This window comes from Pristis pectinata, chromosome 33, assembly GCF_009764475.1.
Source record: "Pristis pectinata isolate sPriPec2 chromosome 33, sPriPec2.1.pri, whole genome shotgun sequence".
Lineage (NCBI taxonomy): Eukaryota > Metazoa > Chordata > Chondrichthyes > Rhinopristiformes > Pristidae > Pristis > Pristis pectinata.
This window is the reverse complement of record NC_067437.1, coordinates 2,077,891-2,105,884: the sequence shown is the minus strand read 5'-3', so window position 1 is coordinate 2,105,884 and position 27,994 is coordinate 2,077,891. Positions and strand designations below refer to the sequence as shown.

The following is a 27,994-nucleotide window of genomic DNA, read 5'->3' as shown; positions in this document are numbered from 1 at the left end:
TGAGGCACACAAACACAACCCTATTTACAAAACGTTGTCCGCCCGGTGTCTGGTCCGAAAAATCAGCTGGACAGCTGATTAAACATCTATGTTCATCCAAAAGGCCCTGAACAAAAGACCAAGGCAGCAGGGTGGACCTTGGGCAGGGAGAGATGGGAAACCTCCTCGCCCTCGTGCAGAGTCAGCCGTAAGTTTAACCTCTCTTGTTGAGGGAGAACCGGCATGGGATTGGGCAGATCGCTGCTCTTACACCCCCTGCCCTGCGGCACTCACCTGTGGCTTGAAATGAGAGCAAAAGTCGGCTGGGTGGATGTGTGAAACCACTGGCTCTCCCGATCCGGTCAGTTTACTGAGGGGCCGTACAGGTTAAACCTTGCATCCCTCCCAATTCCTCCCACCTCCAGGTCTGAAACCTGGCATAACAGACAGTCTGACAAGTCTTGAGGCATTTGAAACACTCAAAAAAAGTTCTTCTGAAATTGGATTTGGGAAATCAAATCCAGGGGCCATCTCCAGCAAGTGGGAATTTTCAGGAGAAGTTGGCTCAGTGGGAGTAAGGGAAAGGGGATCAGGATACAGTGATAGTTTCCCACTGACATATGATGCATCCTAGGCACACATCCACAACATGGTGAAACATGCTTTTGAAATGAAATTTCTTTTTGCTGCCAAGAATCGCTTCCCTTGACGTTTCTCTTTAAACCTTCCCCTTGGCTCTGGCTAAAGTGCCTCTCGTGAGTCATTAGTGGAAGGGCCTTATCTCAGACCGAGGCTCCCCTCAAATGCGCGGACGCAAGTGACATGAACCGTGGGTCAACCTGCGAGTCTTGCCCTCAATGTCCACCTCCCTCTTGCTCGCTCGACCAAGCCGTCGGTTTCTCATCAGGCTGGTGGGGGAAGCGGTTCAATCCCTCTTCCCCTTTCTTCCCATTCTCTCTCGCTCTCTCTTTTGTGGTGAAGAATTGACAAACTGAAGAAAAGAAAAATAGCACTGTTGTCTTCTCATGGCCCTGTGAGGGAGAGGGAGACAGAACAGGTGATGTTGAAGATCATTAAATTACTGATCTCTTATTTGTCATATGAAACATATTGGGGACACTTGCCCTTTGCCCTGTCTGAAGAGCTCTCCTTGACTTTATCACTACACCTTCTGTTACTTTGAATCTCCCACTGGTGCTCTCTGACATTATCATGGTCTTTATCCCCCGGTAGACCCTGTAATCTGCCTCGTTATGGCCTTGCACCTTATTGTCTGCCTGCACTGCACTTTCTCTGTAACTGTAACACTTTATACAGCATTCTGTATTGTTTTCCCCTGTACTATCTCAATGCAGTGTTGTAATGAAATGATCTGTAATGGACGGCATGCAAAACAAAGTTTTACACTGTACCTTGGTATATGTGACAATAATAAACTGATTTACTGGTTTACCTCTTCTCTTGGTACATACCTCCATTCTCTTTCTCTCTGTCACTCAACTCAATAGAGTCCAGCTCTCCATTCAATGGCCACATCACCCTTTTGCAGATATTCCCTTTTGATCCACCTCGACCTTTTCTGCTGTCTAGACTAACTGGCTTTCTGTCCTTTCCTCTGCTGATAAAGGGTCTTCAACCTGAAATGTTAACTCATTCCCTCTCTACAGACCTGCTGAGCGTTTACAGCATTTTCTGTTTTTATTTCAAATTTCCAGCACCTGCAGTTTTTTTGTTGATTTGCACAATCCCTGCTGTTAATTAGCCAAAACAGTATATGAAGGGTGTTGTTTCTAATGGTTCTCACACCAAGTTCACAGCCCTCCCCGTGGAAGACCGGGGTGCACTCACATTCTACAACGTGGAGTGGGATTCTCAGTCTGAGTGAGGACTCTCCACCACGATGCTCACTGGCTTGGTGGCACCTGTGCCAGTGGCGTAACTCTTGGACATGTAACTGTTCATCACCTTTTCCTGGAAAACAAAAGGGTAAAGGGTAGTGAGGGGAACTAGGAGTGGAAAATTAAAAGACTAATTATTAAGGCTTCTTGCTTCACAGACTCATCAACTTTAGAGAACATGTATTGTCCAGCTTTCTGCCTGTAAACCCCAAGGGGGATATTTGTATCATCTGCAAGCTCCTTAATTGTGGCTCCCACGCTTAAATCCAAATGAGATATGAACCGCAAAGATCAAGGTATCCAGCATACGATACACACCAACCAATTGCCTTTGAGCCAATTTTGAATCCAACATATCATTTGGGCTTGTCCATCAGCCTGCTCTGTGGGACCTTGTTTCAAATGCTCTCTTTCTTCTTAACTTTGAGAAGGTCAGTCCCATCCAAGACTTGAGACTGCAAGTGAATCCACTCATCCACCAAGAAAAGATAACGGAGAAGCTTGCTGCGTGATGGGTAATTTGACTGAAGTTTTCAAGGTACTAAGAACATAAAAACAGAACATAGAAACAGAAGGAGTGGCCATTTGGCCCCTCGTACTCCTCCACCATTCAGTAACATCATGGCTGCTTGGTCACCTTAGTGCCACTTACTTATACTAACCCATATTCCTTGATTCCCTTAATACCCAAAAATATATTGGGCCTTGTCTTGGATAGACTCAGCCACTGAGCTTGCACAGGCTTCTTAGATAAGGAATTTTGAAGATTCACCACCTCTGGGTGAAGCAGTATTTTCTCGTCTAAATCCTGAATGGCCTTACTTTGAGACTGTGGCCTCTGATTCTAGACATCCCAACCGCGGGAAACATCTCTTGTGCATCTACCCTGCCCAGCTCCTGAATAACTGTGCATGTTTTCAATCTCATTCTTCAAATGCAAGAGGATATCAGTCTGTTCTGTCTGATCTCTTCTCACAGGATAACCCACCACTCACCATCCCAGGACTCAATATGCGTAATCCTTTATTATGTTCCCACTATCACAAGTATATCCTTTCTTAGGGAGGGAGACCAGATCTGTACACAATATTCCAGGCATTTCTCACCAGTGCTATATATAATTGTAGTAAGATGTCTTTATTCACAAATCACTTTCAATAAAGCCCAGCCTGTAGTTTGCCTTCCTAATTAGATTCATAAAGTCACAGTGAAACAGGCCCTTCGGCCCAACTGGTCCATGCTGACCAAAATGCCCATCCAAGCTAATCCCATTTGCCAGTGTTTGGCCCATATCTTTCTAAACCTTTCCCATCCATGTACCAGTCCAACTGTGTTTTAAAAGTTGTCATTGTACCTGCCTCAATCAGGTACAACCAAATCAATTGCTTATGTACAAGGACACCCAGATCCTTCTGAATGCCTTTCAATCTCTTGCTTTTTTAAAAAATATCCTATTTCTCTAATTTTCTCTATGAAAGTGGATGACCTCACAATTTTTTCCACATCAAATTCCATCTGCCATGCCCTTGCTAGATCCTCCTGGTTCCTCTCTGCTTTCTCCTCACAACCCACACAGGCAGCCAGCTTCTCATCATTATCAAACTTGGATATATTTCACTTGATCTCCTCATCCAAATGATTGTGAACAGCTGGTCACAGCTTCCTAACCCCAAAAAAACACACGTGTACCCTGACTCTGTTTTCTGTCCATTAAACAATCCCAATCCAAACTTTGATTAATAACCTCTTCTGTGGCATCTTACTTAGAAAGCCTTCTGTAAGTCCAAATACCAGTTTCCCTTTATCTTGTGGATCGCAAGAGGCTGCAGAGGGTTGTAGACTCAGCCAGCTCCATCATGGGCATAACCCTCCCCACCATCGAGGACATCCTCAAGAGGCGGTGCCTCAAGAAGGCAGCATCCATCACCAAAGACCCTCACCATCCAGGACATGCCCTCTTCTCATTACTACCATTGGGGAGGAGGTACAGGAGCCTGAAGACCAACACTCAATGATTCAGGAACAGCTTCTTCCCCTCCGCCATCAGATTCCTGAACAGTCCACAAACCCATGAACACTACCTCGTTATTCCTTTTTATTACACTGGTTATTTATTTTTGTAATTTATTGTAATTTTATGTCTTTGCACTGTACTGCTGCCACAAAACGACAAATTTCATGTCATATAAGTCAGTGATTCTGATCTAGTCTGCTGGTTACAACCTCAAAAAACTCCAACACACTTGCCAAAATGGTTTTCCATCCACATGGACTCTGCCTGGACCTAGAACTGTTTTCTAGGTGCCTTGTTACCATTTAAGTAGAACTGATGAAGTAGATATTGAGCTAATTCCGCTGCTTGGGGTATTAGAACTAAAGGGGCACCATCCAAAAATTAGAGGCAGGATTACAGGACTGAAGTTAGAAAACTCTCCTACACACAGAGGGGGGTAGAAATTTGGAAACCTCTTTCATAAATCAGAGTTGATGTTGAGTCAATTCCTAATTTTGAACTGGGAATGGATAGAATTTTGTTTCTGAATATAACAATAACCCCCGTCCACTTCCTGTTACTCCCTGACTCCACCCACGCCTACATGTCCACCTGTAGGGGGTTAGGAGAGTGCACATGTAAAGGCAGATAGATTTTGAGATTGGCAATAACGTCAGGCTCGAGGGGCCGACGCCACGTCAGATCCTCACCTCAATCAGTTGGTGCCATTGCTCAATGGGCTTGCGTGGATTTGCCAGCATTTCATTCCAGTGCTCCCGACCTGGGCCATCAGTGGCGTTCCCGACACGACACATTCCGATCACCTCGTTGTGTCCGATGCTGAGGGGAGAGCAGGAATCAGATGAAAGTCAGCAGGAGTTTTCTCTAAACACAAAGGAGGTGGCAGCAAGCCAACAGCCAGGTAACAGTGTAGCTGGCTCAGAACTCAGTGGTCAACACTCCAAACACCTGAGAACGTGACCTGCATTCTCACTGCACTGTCAGGGTGGTTAAGGAAAGCTAAGGACCCGTTCGTTCACTCTCGGTGTAAATAGAAGACGCCGAGTCAGTAAAACTCCAGTCATCTGCTATCTGACTACTTGGAATCAGAGTGCGGCATTTTGGATGAAATGTTAAGCAGAGCCCTTGTGCTCTCGTGGCTGGGTTCTGAAGATCCTTTGGCATTATTTAACAGAAGAGGAAGGGAGATTTCCCCAGATATTTGCCCAGTGTTTGTCCATCAACTAACATCACCAAAAACAGTGACCACCAGTTTGTTCATTCGTTCACAGGATGTTGAGATCACTCCCAAGACCACAATTATTGGCCAACTCTACTCTCCGCTGAACTGAAGAGGCCGTAAAGAGTTAACTCTTTGTGGGTCCATCGTCACATATGGACCAGAGTGAGGAAGGATGTAGGGCAGTAAGTGAATCAGGTAGGTTTGTACAACGCTTGTACGTTTGTGGTTACTGTTACTGAGACAAGCATTTCCTTTTTGATTCTAGATTTGTTTAATGACTTGAATTTCAATTCCTCAGTTGGCAGGGTGGGATGGGATCACACATTCCAGCAGCCCAACCTCTAGCCCAGTAACTTAGCCATTACACTTGTGCCCTCTGCACCACTGCATTTCCCACATAACAACAGTCATTGTTAGATGTGTAAAGATGTGTGTGTGTTGATTACACTTCAAAATATATTTCACTGGCACATCCTGAAGGAACGTAAGAAAATAGGAACAGGAGTAGGCCACTCATACACGACCTCCCCCCCCAAGCCTGCCCTAACATTCAATATGACCATGGGTGATCTGCCCCCAGATCTCATCTCCTCTTCTGTGCCAGATCCCCAAAGCTCTCCATTCCCTGATCTTTCAAGAATGTATCTACTCTCTCTTTAAACACCCCCAATGATCCAGCCTCTTCAACCTTCTGGGGTAGAGAATGCTAGAGATGTTATTTAAAAGCAAATCTTTAAGTGCAGAGACACCAGAGACTGCAGAAGCTGGAATCTGGAGCAACACATAATCTGCTGGAGGAACTCAGCGGGTCAGGCAGCATCTGTGGAGGGAAACGGACAGTCGACATTTCAGGTTGAGACCCTTTATTTGGACTGGAAGACAAAGGGGAGATATGTTGAGACCCTTCATCTGCTACTCTATCAGTCCAGATGAAGGGTCTCGACCGAAAACGTTGATTGTCCATCTCCCTCCATAGATGCAGCCCGACCCGCTGAGCTCCTCCAGCGTTTTGTGTGTTTCCTTTATATCTTGCTGTCTTCATCCAACTGACACGTGACTCTAGACCAATGGCAATGGGGCAGGTGACGTTTCATTGCCTGATGAAATGCCACTCACTGCAGGGTTAATTACTGCTGGACAATTAGTGCTGGTTTTACCAACAATGCCCACATCCCAATAGTGGATAAAAGAGATTACAGCTCTCCCAGTGATTAAACAATAAAACCTCCAGTTAGTTCTGTTTAAACATGCCATTATCTAATATTCTCTGACAAAGGAAGGCAGTGGAACCAACACTACAGTAAACTGCAGTTCAGGCTAAAACTTGTCAAACTGATTTGAATGCGAATGGAGAAGGGGGAAGAATAATGACAGGCCGTAAATTTGCAGCAGTTCCTGGTTTAACAATCCTTCACAGACAAAAAAATAAATCCTGCTCCATCTGCTTTGCCTGACTGCAATGCAATTCACGCACTCCCTGAATATTACATGGCGTTTCATTGCTGGCTATCCACTGAGATTTTGTGGTCCATCCATCTCACTTCGAGAGGCGCTTCCTCAATCTGAACAAGTCCAGCTGAGAAATACTTTGCAGAGACAGGCTAGGAAAAGTCTTAAATTGTCAAGGGCTGCCAATCAAGTCAGCCCAGTGATAAAATTCACGGGATGATTATATCCAAACTGAATGGTCTGACACTATTCGTGAATACCTACTTGAGTACAACATCTGTGACTGAGTGAATGGGACCACTTTCTGTGTGGGATCCAGTGGGCTATATTCCCTGGGGGAAATTTACTTTTTTGACATGGTGTAATGATATATTAACACATCTCCTGAAGACGGGAGGCTATCTCAAGCTATCGAGTCTGTGCCACCTCACAGACCGATCTCATTCCCTGCTAATTTTCCCTGCAATCTATTCTCCCCACATCTCCATCAACTCCCCCAAGATCCTACACACTAAAGGAGCAATATACAGCAACCAATTAACCCACTAACCTGTACATTTTTGGGATGTGGGAGGAAACCAGAGCACCCGGGAGAATGCACACAGTCACAGGGAGAACGTGCTCTGGAGCTGTGAGGCAGCAGCTCTACCAGTTGTGTCATTGTGCTACCCAGGATGCTCTGACTTCCGTCGTGCTCCTTTACTAGTGTACAGCTCCATGAGCTTCAGACAACATGTCTCTGCCATCACCAAGACCACCCACTTCCATCTCCATAACACTGCCCTGCCCAACTCACATCACCAAAGCCCCTACCTGTTCCCTCGAGACTTGACATAGAACATAGAACATTACAGCACAGTACAGGCTCTTCGGCCCACAATGTTGTGACGACATTTTATTCTACTCTAAGATCTATCTAACCCTTCCCTCCCACATAGCCCTCCAGTTCTCTATCATTCGTGTGGCTATCCAAGTGTCTCTTAAATGTCCATAATGTATCTACCTCCACCACCTCCACCGGTAGTGTGTTCCACGCACCCACCATTCTCTGTGTAAAAAACATTACCCCTGACATCCCCCTTACACCTTCCTCCAATCACCTTAAAATTATGTCCCCTCGTGTTAGCCATTTTCTCCCTGAGAAAAAGTCTCTGACTGTCCACTCGATCTATGCCTCTTATCATCTTCTACACCTCTATCAGGTCACGTCTCATCCTCCTTCTCTCCAAAGAGAAAAAGCCCAGCTCACTCAACCTATCCTCATAAGACATGCTCTCCAATCCAGACAGCATACTGGTAAATCTCCTCTGCACCGTCTCTAAAGTTTCCACATCCTTCCTATAATGAGGTGACCAGAACGGAACACAATACTCCAAGTGTGGTCTAACATAGAGCTGCAACATTACCTCATAGCTCTTGAATTCAATACCCCGACTAATGAAGGCCAACATGCCAAACACCTTCTTAACAACCTGCACAGCAACCTTGAGGGATCTATGGGCGTGGATCCCAAGATCCCTCTGTTTCTCCATACTGCTAAGAGTCCTGCTATTAACCTTGTATTCTACCTTCAAATTAGATCTTCCAAAGTGAATCACTTCACACTTTTCCCAGTTGAACTCCATCTGCCACTTCTCAGCCCAGCTCTGCATCCTATGTCCTGTTGAACCTACAGCAACCTTCTACACTGTCCACACCACCACAAACCTTCGTGTCATCTCATTCCTCTTACTCCCACCTCATTCCTCTCTGCTTACACCCTCCATTAACATTCTGCTCAAAACTATCTGCCTCACCTTGCACTTCCGAGCTCGCACCCAAATCCCATTCACTTACCCCTGCTGGGCTCGCTAAAATACAATGGTTCCCTATTAAGCAACATTTAGATTATAAAATGCTTAAACCTATTTTCCAATCCTTGCTGGGCCTCTTCACTCCTACCTACATAAAGTACTCCGAGATCTCTGGGCTGCTTCAACCCCGGATCTCTTGCTCATCCCAGAGTTTAATCGCTCCACCACTGTTGGCTGTGTGTTCATTTGCAGAGGTCTTAAGTTCTGGAAGTTCTTCCCCACCTGCTTTCCTCCTTAGAGACATTCCTTAAAACCTCTCCAGCCTAATATCCTGCAATTCAGCATCGACTTTTTCTTGGTTATTGTTTGAAGGAGACTTTCCTGATAATGCTTCTGTGACGCACACTGCTATACCAAAGACAAACTGTTGTTACGTTCACTGCAACCAGGTTCACGTGGGACCTTGACAAGTGGTCAGCACTGTGGCGTAGTTAGTACAGGTGCTACCTCACAGCCCCAGAGACCTGGATTCAACCCTGCTAGTGCTGTCTGTGTGGCGTTTACACGTCCTCCCTGCGAATATATGGGCTTTCTCCTGGGTGATCTTGTTCCTTCCAACATCCCAAAGAAATGCAGCTTGGAAAGTTAATTGTCCACTGTAAATTGCCCCTAATGTGTAGGTGAGGAGTAGAATCTGGAGAGAGTTTTTCGGAATGTGGGGAAAATAGAACATAGAACAGCACAGCACAGGAACAGGCCCTTCGGCCCACCATGTCTGTGCTGAACACGATGCCAAATTAAACTAAATCTCTTCTGCCTGCACATGATCCATGTCCTTCCACTCCTTGCATATTCGTGTGTCTAACTAACAGCCCTGAAACACCTGGAAGTGAAATGGAATTGCTCTGTGAGCCAGTGAGGACTGGAAGGGCAAATACCCTCCTTCTATGCTGCAAGAACATATGGTATGTGGAACCTGTGGCTCCAGGAAACAAAATAAAATATCCCACTAAGCTCAACATTTTCCCATCTAATTTACATTTTGTTAAAAATAATAATGCTGGCTCAAAGAACCAGGCTGAATCACTGCTTGATTGAAGACAATCACTATATAAAGTGTCCACCATATAAAGGCCAGGACTGGATTTTAATCCAGGCCTCTGAAGTGTAATCTCTTGTTTAACCTGCCTTAAATTCAGAACAGCCCCCAGCTCACAACGCAGAAAAGGAAAATGCATCACCTGTCTGGAACTAATTCTGGTAAAATATTCACAGTGGGATACGTTTAGAAGCGTGGCCACTTTTAAACGGCAGGAGATATGGTTGCCAATATACCGCACAGCAGACTCTCATAAACACTAATGTGATGCGTGACAGAATCATCTGCTTTGCTTAGTGATGTTGGTTGAGAAGCAGTCCTGGGGATGGAGAGGGTTATTATTGAGAAGCCATTATGTAAAACCATTTCTGTGGAGACAATTGTGAAGAGAACTCCCCCAACCTCCCACCACACGCTGCATTAATCTTAATCCAAGGATTTATTGGAAGAAACTTGGGTTCTGGATGCTGATCAGCACAAACGCCCTCAAGAAGCTGAGAGATAGTATTCATCTGCAGCTGTGAATAACACACTCCCTGAGAGAGTGCCGAGGAACTCCCACTGACAGACTGCCACAGCTATAATGATTAAAATACTTTACATTTAAAAGAAATCAAACCTTAGCTGATTGAAACTCACCCCCTCCACCATTCCTGAGAAGGGTAGAGTCACGCACTGTGCTGTTTAACTAATTGCTTGGATTAACCCTCCAATCACTGCTGTCAGTCTTTACAATCTTTGCTTCATTGTAACGTGGAGCCAGAGCTACTATTCAGCTCCTTGATCTCAACCAAGCAATGGGATCCTGGGTGATCTGTGATCTAACTCCACCTAACCACCTTTGTCAAAATATCCTCGGTTCATCAAACCTATTGATCTCGGATCGAATTTAACAACTAACCTGGCATCAATTGCCCTCTGTGGAAGGGAGTCCCAGATTTCTACCAACCAACCCCTCCAACCCCAGGTGTAGGAAACTATGAGAGTCACAAGGACCAAAGAGCAAGGGTGGTAAGGGGTGGAATCCATTTCAGGTTGGGAGTAGGAGAGAGCCTCATCGCAGTTAGGCAGAATTTGGACATTTACCTGGAGAGCTGTGACCAACAGAGCCACAGACCCAGTGTGGGAAGGTGGGATTAGCTTGATTAGGGGAAGGGGAGGGTGGAGGTGGAGACGGCTGCAGGAGGGAGAGAGGCAGGGACACAAAGCGCTCCCAGTGCTGGACCCTGAGAAGTAAAGGTGAGAATAGGAACCATGAGGGGAGAGGTGTGTGGCAGACGGAACCAGAACCAGATTGGGAGGGGGGAAGCTGTGGGTCAACTCTGTGTGTGTGTGTGTGTGTGTGTGTGTGTGTGTGTGTGTGTGTGTGTGTGTGTGTGTGTGTGATGGGTAGGCCATTTGACTAAGAGGGCTGTGCAAGATAAAAGCTGATTCCCGGCAAGCCAGCCAGAATAATGGTCAAGGTCTGCATTGAGTGTTTGTTTCCTGCCATGCCGGAGATTCGGAGACCAGCATGAATACTCTGCATTCTGTTTACTTTTTACTACCTTGATGTAATTACGTGTGGCATGATCTGTCTGGATGGCACACAAAATAGAAGCTTTTCACTGTATTTTGGTACATATGAAAATAAAAATTGGTAAATTGGTTTATTATTGTCACATGTACCGAGGTACAGTCAAAAACTTTGTTTTGCATGCCATCCATACAGATCATTTCATTACACAGTGCATTGAGGTAGTTCAAGGGAAAACAATAACAGAATGCAGAATAAAGTGCTACAATTACAGAGAAAGTGCAGTGCAGGCAGACAATAAGGTGCAAGGTCATAATGAGATAGATTGTGTGTTCGAGTCTATCTCATCATACTAGGGGACCACTCAATACTCTTATAACAGCAGGATAAAAGCTGCCCTTGAGCCTGGTGGAACATGCTTTCAGGCTTTTGTATCTTCTGCCTGATGGGAGGTGGGGAAAAAAGAGAATGTCCAGGGTGGGAAGGGTCTTTGATTATGTTGGCTGCTTTCCCAAGACAACGAGGTGTAGACAGAGTCCATGGAGGGGAGGCTGGTTTCTGTGACGTGCTGAGCTGTGTCCACAACTCTCTGCAGTTTCTTCTGGTCACGGGCAGAGCAGTTGCCATACCAAGCCGTGATGCATGGTGCACCATTCTGTGGTGCATCTATAAAAATTGGTGAAGGTCAACTGGGACATGCCAAATTTCTTTAGCCTCCTGAGGAAGTAAAGGTGCTGGTGAGCTTTCTTGGCCGTGGCGTCTACATGGTTGGACAAGGACAGACCAATACCAATACACCAACCCTGGATTAGATCAACACAAGCTTGACATTGGACCTGTGTTTGTATAGCGTTATAGCAGTGCTGGTTAGTGTGTTCATCTGGGTGTGGAGGCGTTGTCCCACGAGGAAAGGTGAAACAGGCTGAGACTCCACTCCATGGAGTTTACAAGAATGAGAGGTAAACTTATTGAAACACAAGGGATTTCTAAGGGGTTAGACCGGGTAAAGGCTGAGAGAATGTTTCCTCTCAAGGGAGAATCCAGAACTGAGATGAGGAAGAATTTCTTCCCTGAGAGGGTTGAGAATCTTTGGAACTCCTTGCTACGGGGAGCTGTAAGGGCAGAATCCTTGTATGTATTGAAGGCTGAAATAGACAGATAAGGGAATTAAGGCTTCTGAGGAAAGGACAGGAACATGGATGAGAGGAAAGTTAGATCATCTATGAATCCATTAAATGGTGGAGTAGGCTCAAAGGGATGAACATCTATTTCTCTTCCTCTGCTTGAGGTCTTTTGGTGGTCCCATGGTTACTGAGAAACCTACAACGGCAACTCGCTGCTATTTACTTAACACTCAAAATTAGACTTTGGCCGTTGCTTTGTGAGTGTTCCTCCTTTGATAGTCTGATGATCTCAAGGCCAGCAGAGGAGGCAGGAATGGCAATCCCCTGTCTCCGATGGAAGAATTCCGTTCAAATGTAACTGGAGATTTGTACAAATGGCAGCAAATCTGTGAGGCTGGAAATCCATTCTCTTTTGTCATTCTGTGAAAGAGACTTTCAGTTATATGGAGATGCAAGATGCTGGAATCTGGAGCAACACACAAGATGCTGGAGACTCTGAGTGGGTCAGTCGGCATCTGTGGAGGGAAATGGACAGTCAACATTTTGGGTTGAGACCCTTCATCTGGACTGAAAGATAGAGGGGGGGCAGCCAGTATAAAAGGGTGAAGGGGTGGAGCAAGAGCTGGCAGGTGATAGGTGGGTCCAGGTGGGGAGGGGAGGGTGGGAACAGCGACAGAGGCTGGCAGGTGATAGGTGGGGGTGACAAAGGGCTGCGGATGGTGGGATCAGGTGGGAAAGGAGCATGGAATCAGGGGAGGGAGGTAGGGAAGGCAGATGGGAGCAGTGGGGGAAGGGGACCCATGGGGTGACGAGCAAATGGAGTGGGTGTTGGAGGGGAAAGACAGGGTGATGGGTTGGGGCAGGGATAGGAGGGGCTGGGTAGATCAGGAGGAGAGGCATCTTTTCTGATTGCTGAACATCCTGATGAAGTTTTTTTGATGTGTGTTCACTGACTTAATATGGGAAACATAGCAAGATCCCACTAGAAGCAATGATGAAGTAATTCTCTTTCTATTGACGTTGATTGAAGACTTCATATTTGAAGTAGCAACACTGAATTTTTAACATTCACCTGGGAAGGGATGCAGTGTCTCAGTTTAAAGAGTCATTCAAAAGAAGCAGATCTGTCCATGCAGAACTCGATACAACACCAGCAAGTCAGCTTAGATATTGTGCTTAAGTCTCTAGACTGGGACTTGAACCCACAATTTTCCAACTCAGAAGCAAGATCACTAAGGCACTGAGCCACAGCAGCATAGCTTGCTGCTCTTTACTGTAAAAGGAGTAGGCAAGGCAGTTTGTGTTCGGCCCCACAACTGTGCTGTGGAAGCTCTTTGAGTCCTTGGCTTATGAGCTGATCATTAAACCAAGAGCAAAGGTCACAGAGGACGTGACGTTCTCATCCTTTTTGATTCTAAAAGCAAGTCCATTTCAATGTGAGGTTGGAGGTTAGGAAGAGACATAACTGTAGGCTTTGCTTTGCATTTTCTGCAGCGTTGCCTTTGTAACCCCAGCTGTCAGTTGCAGGTAGTGTAGCATTTACCCTTCAGTAAATTTGCAATCATTTGACTGTGTGCTCTATTTATCCTTGGCATGTAGACACAGGCTGGAACCGTGTTGTCTACATGCCAATACAAAATACAAAATTCTTCTTCTAAAGTAAGGTCTCTTTGCAATGTATTTCTGTGTCATCTGTCCCTGTGTTTCTGTTACTTTGCTCTGTGTGTGTGTGTGTGTACGCCAGTGTGTGTAGATATGGGTGCATCTGTGTCACTAATTTGTGTGTCTGTGTTTGTGTGTGTATGTGTACGCATGTTTGTGTGTGCATCAGCATGTGTGTGTATCTGTGTGCCACTTGTATCTGTGTGCCGCTTGTCTGTATGTGTGTGTGTGTGTGTGTTTGTGCGCTCTGTGCGTGTGTGTGTGTGCGCGTGTGCACGCACACGCGTGTCTGTGCGCCATGTGTCTGTATGCATGCGTGTCTCACATTCTCTGTTCCCTTGCTTCCTGCTAATATTTGGTCACGATCTCTATCTTGCTGTGCTGCCTGCTTACTTGTTCAGTCTGTCTTTATCTGTCCTTCCCTGCTCCCTACAGAGCTGGAAGGCCCGAAGAGATGTGGATTCCTTTTTCTGGATGTCTGATGGGGTTGAGGTTCTCCTGTAGCAGGTCTTCTCCCGACGGGAAGATAACATCTTGTATCTGATGGAACAAAATTGTCTCCAATGGGAGAGGGGTTTCTCTAATAGAATGAAAGCCTCTCTCTAAAGCAAGGTCGGTCTCTTTAGTGAAACAAAACCTCCCCTCTAATGGGAGAAAACTCCTCTCCGAATGAAGATCCCCCTCTAATGGGGTGAGACTGCCTCTGTCTGGGATGAGGACCTCTCTCCTGGGATGACGATCTGTCTGACGGGATGCAATTTCCACTTTATTAGCATAAAGCTTCATCAATGAAATGAAGGTCTCTCTCTGTTGGAATGATCCCCTCTCTCTGCTAAATATAGACTGATGGGTTAATTAGGTTTTACCACAAAGTCCAGGAGTGAAGAAGACCTGATGTCACTTGTTACAAGGTGCGCAGAGAAATGGAGCCAATGTTAGAGACCCCTTGGCTTTTATTGTTAACAGTTCATCAGGGACAGAGAATGCAAGCTAAGAGGACATTGTGTGCACAGGGCCAGTATCATGTGCCTCAGCTAAAAAAAGGGAAGGGAAACAGTCATCTGGGCATATTAATTAATTCATTGAAGCAGGACAAGCAGTCACAGGTTGAGGTCAACAAAAGAAATTGCTTTGTTTGTGTGTGTGTTTATCTGTATGTATGCAGCTAGTGGGTGTGTGTGTCTGTGTGCTTATCTGTGTGTGTGTGTATCTGTGTGTGTGTGTGTGTGTGTGTGCGTGTGTGTGTGTGTGTGTGCGCGTGTGTGTGTGTGTGTGTGTGTGTGTGTGTGTGTTCTACTCCTTGTGGGAATGGGGGAGTAGGAAGGAGGGGGAGCTCTTGGACAGAAAGCCAGAGGGTTACAAACCAATCACTTGCCTCAATCCACAGATTTCACTTTCAGAGGGGAATAAAATCGAGCAGCCTGTCCGGCTTCCACTGCCTCCATTAAAATGACAACTGAGGTGGCAGACAGAATTCACCAGATGGGGAGACACAAAGGGTTAAATTGTGAGGACTGTTTGCATAGATTGGGAATGGGGGTGAAGATTTAGGGGTCACAGGGTGTTAATACATAGAAACAGATCCCATTCTATTCTCCCCATCCCCTATTAACCCCAACCCCCACAGATTCCACCCCTGACCCACACACTGGGGGCAACTTACAGCGGCCAATTAACCTACCAACCTGCACCTCCTTGGGACGTGGAAGGAAACCGGAGCACCCGGGGGAAACCCACGCAGTCACAGGAAGAACGTGCAAACTCCACACACTGGAGGTTGGGATCGAACCCGGGTCTCTGGTGCTGTGAGGCAGCGGCTCTACCCACTGCACAACTGTTGCCTAATACAGGTGCCTAAGACGATAAAGGAACTGGTAGGGTATATACGGAGAGAAACTATGCCCCCTTTGGGGTCGGGGAGGTGCCCAGGACAAGGGATGAGAACGTTAGAACGAAAACCAAGAGTTCAGAGGCTCGTGTCAGAAGGTTCTCCTTCACACCAAGGGTGGGAGAAATCTGGAGCTTTCTCCATCCCTTCCAACTACCACTGAGGACATGAAAATACCAAAACTGAGATTGATAAACTGCTCTTAGGCAGAGGTATTAGGGTCACTGGATTAAGGAGAGTGGATGGAATTGGTGAGGGTGAAAGTCATTCCCTTCCTTTTCGAATATACACCCCAAGATGTCCAGTGTGCATTTAAATAACAGTGGAGAGAGGGAGACACAGGATCTATTTTACCTCCACTAGCTTCAATAACTGTTGTCCCCAGTATACATATTGAAAGCAATATCAATCAAATCCCTATGCACACCAACGCTACGTATCCAGGGATCATCCTTGCTCTGATGTTCCTCAAAATAACCTGCCTTTAATCTGATAAAATCAGGATCTGCCTTTTTGATTTCATTAGGGGTGGCATGGCCCGGAAAGGGGTGTCTGGCCTCTTCCTGTTGACCCAGCTGTTAAGAGTGCGGACTGCATCGGGCTGCTGGTGGGGAAGTGAGACGACCAGCGGGTAACCCAGCCCAGGTGACCCTGGGAAGGCGAGGGTTAATGGGAAAATGTGTAGTTCAAGCTAATTAGGTCCACTGACCACTCTTCTGCATTCACTCGCCCGATTACACTGGAACACAGACCGTTCCAGCGATTAAATCAAATTGCTCTCAGCAACCAATTACATTATGTTGAAATAAGACATTTTGTCCTCAGTCTGAGATTGAATTTTTGATGAAGGGGATTGGAATGTCACCACCCACCCCGACAGCCTCCAATGCGCCTGTATCCACAGTCACCGTAGCAGACATCAGATCAGTCTTCCAGAGAGTGAACCCACGGAAAGCATCTGGTCCGGATGGAGTCCCTGGCTGTATCCTCAGATCCTGCACAGATCAGCTGGCGGGGGTATTTGCAGATATTTATAACCTCTTCCTACTTCAATCTGAGGTTTCCACCTGCTTTAAGAAGACCACTATCATCCCAGTAACAAAGAAAAACAAGGTTACGTGCCTTAATGACTACTGCTCAGTGGCACTCACATCCACCATCATGAAGTGCTTCGAGAGGCTGGTCATGGCACGCATCAACTCCAGCCTCCCAGACAACCTCGACCCACTGCAATCCACCTACTGCTGAAACAGGGTCACGGTAGATACCATTTCCCTGGCCTTACACTCATTTCTGGAGCATCTGGACAGTAAAGTCACCTACGTTAGGCTATTGTTTATTGACTACACGTCCCTCTTCAATATAATAATTTCAAGCAAACTCGTCACCAGACTCCGAGTCCTGGGACTTAACACCTCCCTTTGTAACTGGACCCTTGACTTCCTGACCAACAGACCGCAATCAGTGAGGATAGGCAGCAACTATCCTCAACCACAATTATCCTCAACACTGGTGCCCCACAAGGCTGTGTGCTCAGCCCCCTACCCTACTGCTTGTACACTCATGACTGCGTGGCCAGATTCTGCTCTAACTCCATCTACAATTTTGCAGATGACACCACCATAGTGGGCCATATCTCAAATAATAAGTTGGAGTACAGGAAGGAGATAGAGAGCTTAGTGACATGGTGTCATGACAACAACCTTTCCCTCAATATCAGCAAAACAAAAGAGCTGGTCATTGACTTCAGGAAGTGAGGGGGCAGGGTAGTGCGCATGCATCTGTCTACATCAGTGGTGCTGAGGTCAAGAGGGTTGAGAGCTTCAAGTTCCTAGGAGAGAACATCACCAATATCTGTCCTGGTCCACCCATTTAGATGCCACAGCCCAGGAAGCTCACCAACACCTCTATTTCCTCAGGAGGCTAAAGAAATTCGTCCCCTTTGACTCGCACTAATTTTTATCGATGCACCATAGAAAATTTCGTATCTGGATGCATCACAACTTGGTATGGCAACTGCCCTGCCCGTGACCACAAGAAACTGCAGAGAGCTGTGGACACAGCTCAGCACATCATGGAAACCAACCTCCCCTCTGTGGACTCTGTCTATACTTCTTACTGTCTCGGTAAAGCAGCCAACATAATCAAAGACCCCACGCAGCCTGGACATTCTCTCTTTTCACCCCTCTCATGGGGTAGAAGATACAAAAGCCTGAAAGGACGTACCACCAAGCTCAAGGGCAGCTTTTATCCTGCTGTTATAAGACTATTGAATGATCCCCTAGTATGATGAGATAGACTCTTGAACACACAATCTATCTCATTATGACCTTGCACCTTATTGTCTGCCTGCACTGCACTTTCTCTGTAACTGTAACACTTTATTCTGCATTCTGTTAGTGTTTTCCCTTGTACTACCTCAATGCACTGATGTAATGAAATGATCTGTATGGATAGCATGCAAAACAAAGTTTTTGACTGTATCTCGGTACGTGTGACAATAATAAACCAATTTATCAATTTACCAATTAATTTGAAGAAGCCCTTCGCCCAATGAAAATAGGGAGAAATGTATCTGATCACTGGCCTATTGTGGATTGCACCTTCATCTCTGAGACAGAAGGATGAGGGTTCGAATTCTCTGCCAGAGATTAACGCAAAAATCTGGGTTGATGCTTCAGTGTAGTACTGAAGGAGTGCCACGCTTTCAGAGCTGTTGCCTTTCAAATGAGACCTCCATGGGAGTCAGTGTGAGTGGGACTGTGTCCCAAAGAGAATCAGTGTGTGTGGACTGTACCCCAGGGAGAGTCAGTGTGTGCGGGGCTGTATCCCAGGGACAGTCAGTCCCTGTGAATTCTCAGGATTGCAGCATTTGTTGGGAGTTCCCTGTGGAGAATCAGCCTCGGGGGACAGAATCCAAAATGATGACAGACCCTTCCCCTCCACAGCTGATGACTAACCTGTGACACATTGAAACTGAAGTTTGGGAATGATTGTCTCAGTTCCACATAGCACACCGCAGCAACACATACACGTGCTTCAATCAGGTGGAAAACGGGAATAGGTCTGCATATATACCTGTGCATATATTCAAACACATAAACACACACACACACACACACACACACACACACACTAACAACTGTGTACAGAAACAGAAACGCACATTCATGCCGACACATATGTCTGTATACACATGTACAGAAGCACACCACACATGCACACACGCTAATAACCTCGTGCACACATGCACTCTATCAGTCAGTCACTACTCAGACACTGCTGGGAGTAACAACCTGAATCATTTACCCAGAGAGATTCTCACCAATCATAGTCCATGACTGCGATGATGACGTTCACGTGATCCATGTTCTCGTTGGGAATGTCGAAGACCAGTGCCTCGTTGTACACCGGATTCAGTGTGTTCTTCTTTATCGAGGTCCTCCGCTTCTTCAGCCGCCGCCCTTCACAAATCAGTGAGGCCTTCACGTAGGGGTCTGCAGAAGGAGAGCGCACTGGTGGGACATCTCTCGGCTGGAGCACACCAAAGTCTTGCAACCTCTCTGAGCCTTCCCACTCAACTCCTCTCCCCCACAAACCCGCAAACGGCAGCCTCCAACCCCCCCCCCCCCCCGTGGACCTGCAATTGGCCTCAGCACCTTGCACAGGGAGAGGCAACACAGAGAAACCAGCCAGGAGTCAGTGACCCAGAATGACTGCCACTGAAACAGCGGGAGGCATGCAATCCCTTGGTTCTGCTCTGCTACTCCAGTAGATTAAACCCAACCTGTGTCATGACATTAATGTCCCTTGTGGCATAAGAGGCATAGATCAAGTGGACTGTCAGAGACTTTTTCCCAGGGCGACAATGGCTAACACGAGGGGACATAATTTTAAGGTGATTGGAGGAAGGTATAAGGGGGATGTCAGGGGTGAGTTTTTTTACACAGAGGGTGGTGGGTGTGTGGAACGCACTGCCGGCAGACGTTGTTGGGGCAGATACATTAGGGACATTTAAGAGGCTCTTAGATAGACAGATGAATGATAGAAAAATAGGGGGCTATGTGGGAGGGAAGGGTTAGATGGATCTTAGAGCAGGATAAAATATCGGCACAACATTGTGGGCCAAAGGGCCTGTCCTGTGCTGTAGTGTTCTATGTTCTATGTTTGTGGGAGGGTGGAGAATGGGAGGGTATAGTGGGATAGGGGCTGGGGGATGGAGATGGTGGGGAGAAGAGTTAGGGAGAATGGGGAGAGAGCAAGGATAGAGACTGGGGGTGGGGGAGTTGGGGTAGAGGAGTGGGAGGGATTGGGGTAGATTGTGGGGGTGGCAATTGGGAAGGTGGAAGGGGGTAATGGGGTAGAATTTGAGGGATGGAGACAAGGGGAAGGTGGAATAGTGGGTGAGGGTAATGGGTAGAATGTGACATGGATGGGACATGGTGGAGAGGGTGTGTGGTAGGATGTGAGTGCTGGGGAGTACAGGGTGGGAGAGGACTAGAGAGGGATTGTGTGTGGGATAGGATGGAGAGTGTGGGGAGATTGGGCTGGACTCAGAGTGTATAATTGGCTTGGCTGAGTGGAGAGTGAATGTGTTTATCTGATGCACCACGATGAACGTACCTGAGAATCCGGTTAAATCCATTGCCTTAAGATTGGTGGCTTTGATGATGGTGATGGTGAGTCTCCCAGCTGTTGGGAGGTAGCACAGCGAGAAGTTGATCTCACCCAGGTCAGCCTTTTCCTGAAAGAAGAGCATTGTCCTCGGTTAGTGTCCCCGATCACCTCAACATGGTCCTAGGGCAAAGGTTGGCCACCTCGTACCGTTCTTCTCGAGGGGAACGTGGCCCGTCTAATATCAGGACTGAACAAGGTGGGACCAGTGGGATACAATTATTAGACATAACTTTCGCCACAACTGGCTCACATTAAAAGTAAAACATGTCCAGAGCCAACCTGAGACCAGGGTCTTAGCATTTTCTCCATAACAGAGTCACCTGTAGAATCAAATAAACCTGCTCCACTGCACACATGTTGGTATTGACCAAGAGTGAAGGACACAGGACAGAGATGCATCACCCTGACCTGCACATGGAGCCAACCCAAAGATTTTATCAGAATGTACACCCAGCCCAAGACAAACTTCACAAATACAGTCAGGTACCACCAGCTCGAGTCAGACTGTCAGGATGTTACTTGCCGTGACATAGAGGAAGGCCATTCAGCCCATTGTGTCCATAGTGGCATAGCTAGTAGAGCACCAGTGACCCAGGTTCAATCCTGACCTCTGATGCTGTCTGTGTGGAGTTTTCAGGTTCTCCCTGTGAATGCGTGGGTTTCCTCCCACATCCCAAAGACGTGCATCTTGTCACTGGCCCTAGTGTGTAGGTGGGCAGTAGAATCCGGGAATGTTGATGGGAGGGTGGGGTGAATAAAGTGGCTCTTGTGTGGGACTGGAGTCAGTGGGTGCCGAAGCTCGGCCTGGGTCGAGAGGTCTGTTTCTGTGTTGTGTGACTCTGTGACTCCCTGTTGCCTTCCCACAGAGCAATTCACTGTCCCATCCCCCTTCTCATGCCCCTCAACTCCCCTTTGGTTCATCTGCCAGAGACCCACACACTAAGGGGTGATTATCCTAACAGCACATCTTTGGGACGTGGGATGGTATCAGTGCACCCGGCAGAATCCCACTGGGAGAACATGCAAACTCCGCACAGACAGCCCCGAGGTCAGGATTGAACCGGGTCCCTGGAGCTGTGAGGCAGCAGCACTACCCACTGCACCACAGTGCCTCCCCTTGTCTGTACCTTGTAGTTCTCTTCTTTGCCAACAGCTGATCCTAATAACCAGCCTATTGCACAGAGAATCACAGAGAGATGCAGGACAGAAACAGGCCCTTCAGCCCACAGAGTCCAGACTACCCTCTTACACCAATCCTGTATTAATCCCAGTTTTCATTCTCCCCACATTCTCATCAGCTTCCCCCAGATTCCACCACCCACCCACACACTGGGGGCTATTCACAGCGGCCAAGTAACCCACCAACCCACACGTCTGTGGGATGTGGGAGGAAACCAGAGCTCCCGGGGGAACCCATGTGGTCACAGGGAGAACGTGCAAACTCCACATAGACAGCACCAGAGGTTGGGATTGAACCCGGGTCTCTGGCGCTGTGAGGCAGCCATTTGTCTGTAGAATGCCCTTCATAACCATAGGCCTTTTTCCAGAGGTGATGAAGGACCTTGGATGATTCAAATGTAAGAGAGTGTCCAAGGTAAAGTGTGTCCAGAGTCTCCCCTGTTCAATCATTCCAAATCCAATTAGAGCTGTCAAATTTAGTTAAGTGGACTGGAATGGATAGGCTGGGGCAATGCTAATGTAGATTTATAGAGATTGGTATTAGCGATTGTCTCCATTCACTGCAACTGCAGTAGGTCAGGAAGACAGTTCACCACCAACTTGTCAAGGACAACAAGAGGTGGGCAGTTACGGACAGCTTTACCGGCAATGCTCCCACGGTTTTGCCGGTAAAGCTGCAGAAGCTGTATGTCTGAAATGAAAATAAAGAATTCTTGGAATAATCAGCAGGTCAGGCAGCAGCTGTGGGGAGAGAAACAGATGTGTGTAGATGAGTGGTGGAATCTGGGGGAAGTTGATGGGAATGTGGGGAGAACAAAATTGGCTAAGGTTGGATAGGTGAGAACATGAGTATGAGCGTTCTCCTGAATGCTGCCTGCAAAATGTCGCTGCACTCCGGCCCCACTGTTTGCACCCTTCCCTCTGATCGTGTTTTTTTTCACACTACTGTTGTGTTTTGTATAGTTTTCCACCATCGAGGACATCTTCAAGAGGCGGTGCCTCAAGAAGGCAGCATCCATCACTGGGGACCCTCACCATCTGGGACATGCCCTCTTCATGTTACTACCATCGGGGAGGAGGTACAGGAGCCTGAAGACCCACACTCAACGTTTCAGGAACAGCTTCTTCCCCGCCGCGTTCAGATTTCTGAACGGTCCGTGAACCCATGAACACTACCTCATTATTCATTTTTTGCACTATTTGTAATTTATAGTAATTTTTATGTCTTTGCACTGTACTGCTGCCACAAAACAACAAATTTCACGTCAAAGAAGTCAGTGATAATAAATCTGATTCTGATTCTGTATAACTTATGTACAATTTATGTTCTGTGTGTTGTCTGTACCTGCGTGCCTGTGATGCTGCTGCAAGCAAGCTTTCATTGTACCTGTACCTCACCGTACTTGCTCACATGGCAATAAACTTGACTTAATTAGTATAAGTTGGTGGTTGATAGTCGGCATGGACGATGGTCCGAAGGACCTTTTTGGGAGCTGTATCCCTTGACAGTCTATGACCATACCCACAACAACCAGATGGTTTTATTGCCACCATTACTTAGTTCCTTTACTGAAGATTTGTTTAACCTTGAGATGCCATGGTGGGTTAGGGACTGTTCAGTCACCGGCCCCGGACACCATTGTTCCAGCAATATGGACGTTACCCTGCCACACCCATACCATATAGAACATTACGGCACAGTACAGGCCCTTCGGCCTGCAATGTTGTGGGCTCTAATATCTATCTAACCCTTCCCTCCCACATAGCCCTCCACTTCTCTATCATTCATGTGGTGATCTAAGTCTCTTAAATGTCCCTAATGTATCTGTCCCCACAACCTCTGCAGACAGTGCATTCCACGCACCCACCACCCCCTGTGTAAAAAACTTACCCCTGACATCCCCCTTATAACTTCCTCCAATCACCTTAAAATTATGTTCCCTTGTGTTAGCCATTTTCACCCTGGGAATAAGTCTCTGACTGTCCACTCAATCTATGGCTCTTATCTTGTGCACCTCTGTCAAGTCCCCTCTCATCCTCCTTCTCTCCAAAGAGAAAAGCCCGAGCTCACTCAACCTATCCTCATAAGACATGCTCTCCAATCCAGGTAGCATTCCGGTAAATCTCCTCTGCACCCTCTCTAAAGCTTCCACATCATAGAACATAGAACTTGAGGGATACTTGAGGATATGGAGAGAAGGGATTAAGGAACAACTCTTAATCACAACTCTGATCCTGCCACAAATTAAATTAAATTGATAAATTGATTTATTATTGTCACATGCACAGTGAAAAACTTTGTTTTGCATGCCATCCATACAGATCATTTCATCACATCGAGGTAGTTCAAGGGAAAACAATGACAGAATGCAGAATAAAGTGTTACAGTTACAGAGAAAGCACAGTGCAGGCAGACAATAAGGTGCAAGGGCCAAGACGAGGTAGACTGTGAGGTCAACAGTCTGGACAACTACTTAGATCTGAGAGTTAAGTCAAGATCAAGGTTGTTAGCTGAGGGGGAAGGGCCGTTACAGGGTCTCTGTTTCCTCTGTCAGGAGATCGCAACCAGGGACAATCAGATGAGCACAACTAGCAAGGATAATGGTGGAACAGACAGGGATCCCCATCGCCCACACTATTTGGGAAGGACTGGCAGTGGGAAGGAAATTCTGGGTGGGTTAGTGAGGATGAGTTAGTCCTCAACACCCACTTTTGGGTCCGTTATTAGCCGGCCCCAGATTGCACACATTATTGGCTGCAAAAGGCCTCAAGAGGAGACGCTATATAAATGCTAATTCCTGATTCCGAAGCAGCTTTAGACTCTCCCTGAATAATAAGCATTGAACACAGATATGGTGTTGAGATGAGATCTGCCAGGAAGGTGCCAGGTCTGCCTGGAGCAGAAAACTGGGATGGTATAAACATAAATCACACTGGAAATTTAAGAGAGTTTTTATTTCTTAATTCTGAGTGTTTTGATGGAGTGAGAAGTGGAAGGTTATTTTCATTACTGGGGAGTTGGTAATGAGGGATCATAAATTTAACAGTGAGTAGAAAAATTACCCTAAATTACACTGAAATAGACATTCCAACCTCTCTCTAAATCTATATCTGACCTTTAGCTCAACAACTCCTGGGGGCAAGTTCAGCTATTTCAATGATCTCTGATCAAAGCAGTTCCTCGTGAACTGATGACCTTCTTTATGGGTCCAAGCTCTTGCCTGGAAGTGGAAAGATCTTCCTTATATCTACCCTTGACTCCCCGTCGATAGTGGCCACGTCTCAGCCCTCCCTGAGACGGGAAAGAACTCCAGCCCCTTGAAGGCAGTTGGTTCAGTGAGTCCTTGAACAGGAGGAATATACAGGGGGAGTCAGATTAATTGAGTACAGAGACAGAGCAGGAAAGAAAGACCGGCATGTATACATAGGGTATAGAACACAAAACATTCTCTGTTCCATCTCACCCATGCTAGCGCACTACAATTCTGTTTTACCTTTTTACTACCTTGACGTACTTATTTACGGAAAGATCTGTTTGAATGGTACACAAACAAAACTTTTCACTGTACCTCATTACACGTGACAATAATAAACCAATTCCAATACCTCTAAGGAGTCTCCTCCTGGTTTCCAAATCTGCATCTGTCAGTATGGCCGTCTGCTCCCTTCTCCCTAATACCCTTGTCCAGCTTGCCTTTAAAGGCATTGACACCAGTCACCTCAGCAACCGCCTATGGGAGTTAGTTCCACTTCCTCCCTTCTCTCAGGAGAAAGAAGTTTCTTCTCAATTCCCTGTTGGATGTTTTGGTGACCATCCCATAATGACGGCTTCTGGTTATGCCGTTCTCCCCAAGTGGAAACTCTGCATCCACTCCATCAATGCCTTTCATTGAAGACTTCAGTTAGGTCACCCCCCCAGCCTTCTTAAGAAGAACAGTTTTCACATTCTCAGGAAGTCCTGAAGGAGCCACAACCAATGAAGTGTGGTTACAGTGCAATCAGTGTTGCATGGTGAGGAAACAGTAGCCAATTTGTACAAAGCAAGCTCCCACAAACAGCAATGTGTTAATGAAGAGATGCTCTGTTTTAGACTGAGGGTTAATATTTGCCATGGGACTGGGAACAACACCCTGCTGTTTTCTGAAATAGTGACCTTGGAACATTTTCCACCTACCCATGAGAGTAGATAATCTAACATCTCTTCTGGACCACCTCTGACAGAGCAGTGTTACACACCTGGGTCAGCCTTTGGAGCGGGACTTGAACCCATGGTCTTCGTACTCTTGTTCCCATTGATCATCACCAACTTTTACAGATGCACCACAGAAAGCATCCTATCTGGATGCACCACGGTTTGGTATGGCAACTGCTCTGCCCAAGACCGCAAGAAATTGCAGAGACTTGTGGACACAGCCCAGTCCATCACACAAACCAGCCTCCCCTCCATTGACTCCACCGACGCTTTCCAGTGCCTTGGGAAAGCCTGGTCATGGAGAGAATGTGCAAACTCGACACACTTACAGCACCAGCGGTCAAGATCGAACCCGGGTCACTGGAGCAGTGAAGCAGCAGCCTCACCTGCTTCATCATCCTCATCCTGCCAGTGGATTTGGAGGATTTTGTAGAGGCAGTATTGGTGCCAGCTGTGATCCCCACACCTCCCCCTCCTCCCCCGGTTCACTCCCGAGTATGGACCACCTACAGACATCTCAAGCACTAGGAGGTACCACCAGTGCTGTCTCTGCACCCACAGAGCCACAGCAGTGACAGAGTCAATTCTGTACTACCATACAGTGAGTTTAATAAATGCAACAGGACAGTTATCTCCAAAATATTCATCTCCGTGTGCAGCATGCACTGCGCTGGGCCCCTCTTTCAGTCCAGACATTGTGTCTCTGGCCTTTGTCATTGAGATTGACCATGCACAGGCATTTCAATTAGCTTTCAACATAATTAATACTTGCTTAAAATGGGGATATGATGGATGAACTCTATTATCTAATGGCTTCAGAGAGAATACAGGTAGGATTGTCTGCCCAGGGTCTATACAACAAATGATGTGTTGTAGCATTCAGCAGTGTTTCCTGCCAAAGTAATCACTTACACAGTCCTTCCTCAATTTGTGCAAATTTCACAACACAATAATGGAAGGGTGCCTAAATGATGCAGAGTCCAATAACCTTGGAGAAATGCAAGCCTGCAATGTTCCCTGTAAACACTTGTTCTCGGAATGCAGTTAGCACCGGCTATTTCCCAACCCTCACCACCCGGGACATGTCCTCTTCTCATTACTACCATCGGGGAGGAGGTACAGGAGTCTACAGACCCACACTCAATGTTTCAGGAACAGCTTCTTCCGCTCCGCCATCAGATTTCTGAACAATCCGTGAACCCATGAACACTACCTCGTTATTCCTCTTTTGCACTATTTATGTAGTTATTTATTTATGTGACTCATAGTAATTTTATGTCTTGCACTGTGCTGCTGCCACAAAACAACGAATTTCATGACATATGTCAGTGATAATAAACCTGATTCTTCTTCCCAATCATCCTGGAGACGGTGGGGTGAGCCACCTTCTTGAACCGCTACTTCCCCTCTGGTGAAGGGGATGCCACCGTGCTGTTGGGGAGGGAGGGTTCCAGGGGTCTGCTGCAGTGAGAATAAAGAGGCAGAGGTACAATTCCAAGTCACGATGTCACGTGATGTGGAGGGGAGCTGGTAGAGGCTGTGGGCTTGACAGATGTGACACTTTCTTAAACCTCTGTAGCCCAGGCAGTGAGGATGCTCCCATGGATATGGCATCCTTACCTAAGGAATCATATAGTGGCCACAGAGGGAGTACATTTAAAAAAAACATAGAACACAGAATATTACAGCACAGTACAGGCCCTTTGGCCCACAATGTTGTGCCGACATCTTATCCTGCTCTAAGATCTATCTAACCCTTCCCTCCCATGTAGCCCTACATTTTTCTACCATTCATGTACAATGATGATTCGCCTGACTGGTTCCTGGTGCTGGGTTTACCACAAGGAGGGATTGAGTAGACTGGACCTGCATTCTCTGGAGATAGGAAGAATGAGAGGCGATCTCACGAAAATTTGCAGAATTTGTACAGGGCTCTACAGGGTGGATGTTGCTCTGACTGAGGAGTCTAGAGCCAGGTACCTCAGTCTCAGAGTAAAGGGGTGGGCTATTTAGGACTGAGATAGGGAGATAAACCTCCAGAATTCTCACCCAGAGGGCTGTGGAGGACTAGTCATTGAGTCATAGAGTCACAGAGTTATACACCACGGAAACAGGCTCTTCAGCCCAACTGGTCCATGCCGACCAAGACGCCATCCAAGCTAATCCCATTTACTGTGAATGGCCCATAACCTTTTAAATCTTTTTATTAATCCTAGTCATTTTTTGCATCTGTAACAGAGATCGTGGATCTCTTATACATTAGAAGATGAACTCTGGATCTCCCAATCTACCTCGTGATGGC

General features: G+C 46.6%; 1 protein-coding gene across 1 annotated transcript in view; it reads right to left on the bottom strand.

The window, feature by feature from the left end:
- Window positions 1–371: 371 nt before the first annotated feature.
- syt3 (synaptotagmin III) overlaps window positions 372–27,994 on the bottom strand; it is an 88,959-nt gene continuing 61,336 nt past the window's right edge. Inside the window, exons 6-10 of the mRNA XM_052043118.1 lie at window positions 20,268–20,388; window positions 18,970–19,141; window positions 4,581–4,710; window positions 1,828–1,950; window positions 372–1,010 (exon numbers count right to left, since the gene is read on the bottom strand). Of these exons, the coding sequence (XP_051899078.1) occupies window positions 1,852–1,950; window positions 4,581–4,710; window positions 18,970–19,141; window positions 20,268–20,388 (522 nt within the window). The 3' untranslated portion in view covers window positions 372–1,010; window positions 1,828–1,851. The remainder of the gene's footprint in view (window positions 1,011–1,827; window positions 1,951–4,580; window positions 4,711–18,969; window positions 19,142–20,267; window positions 20,389–27,994) is intronic.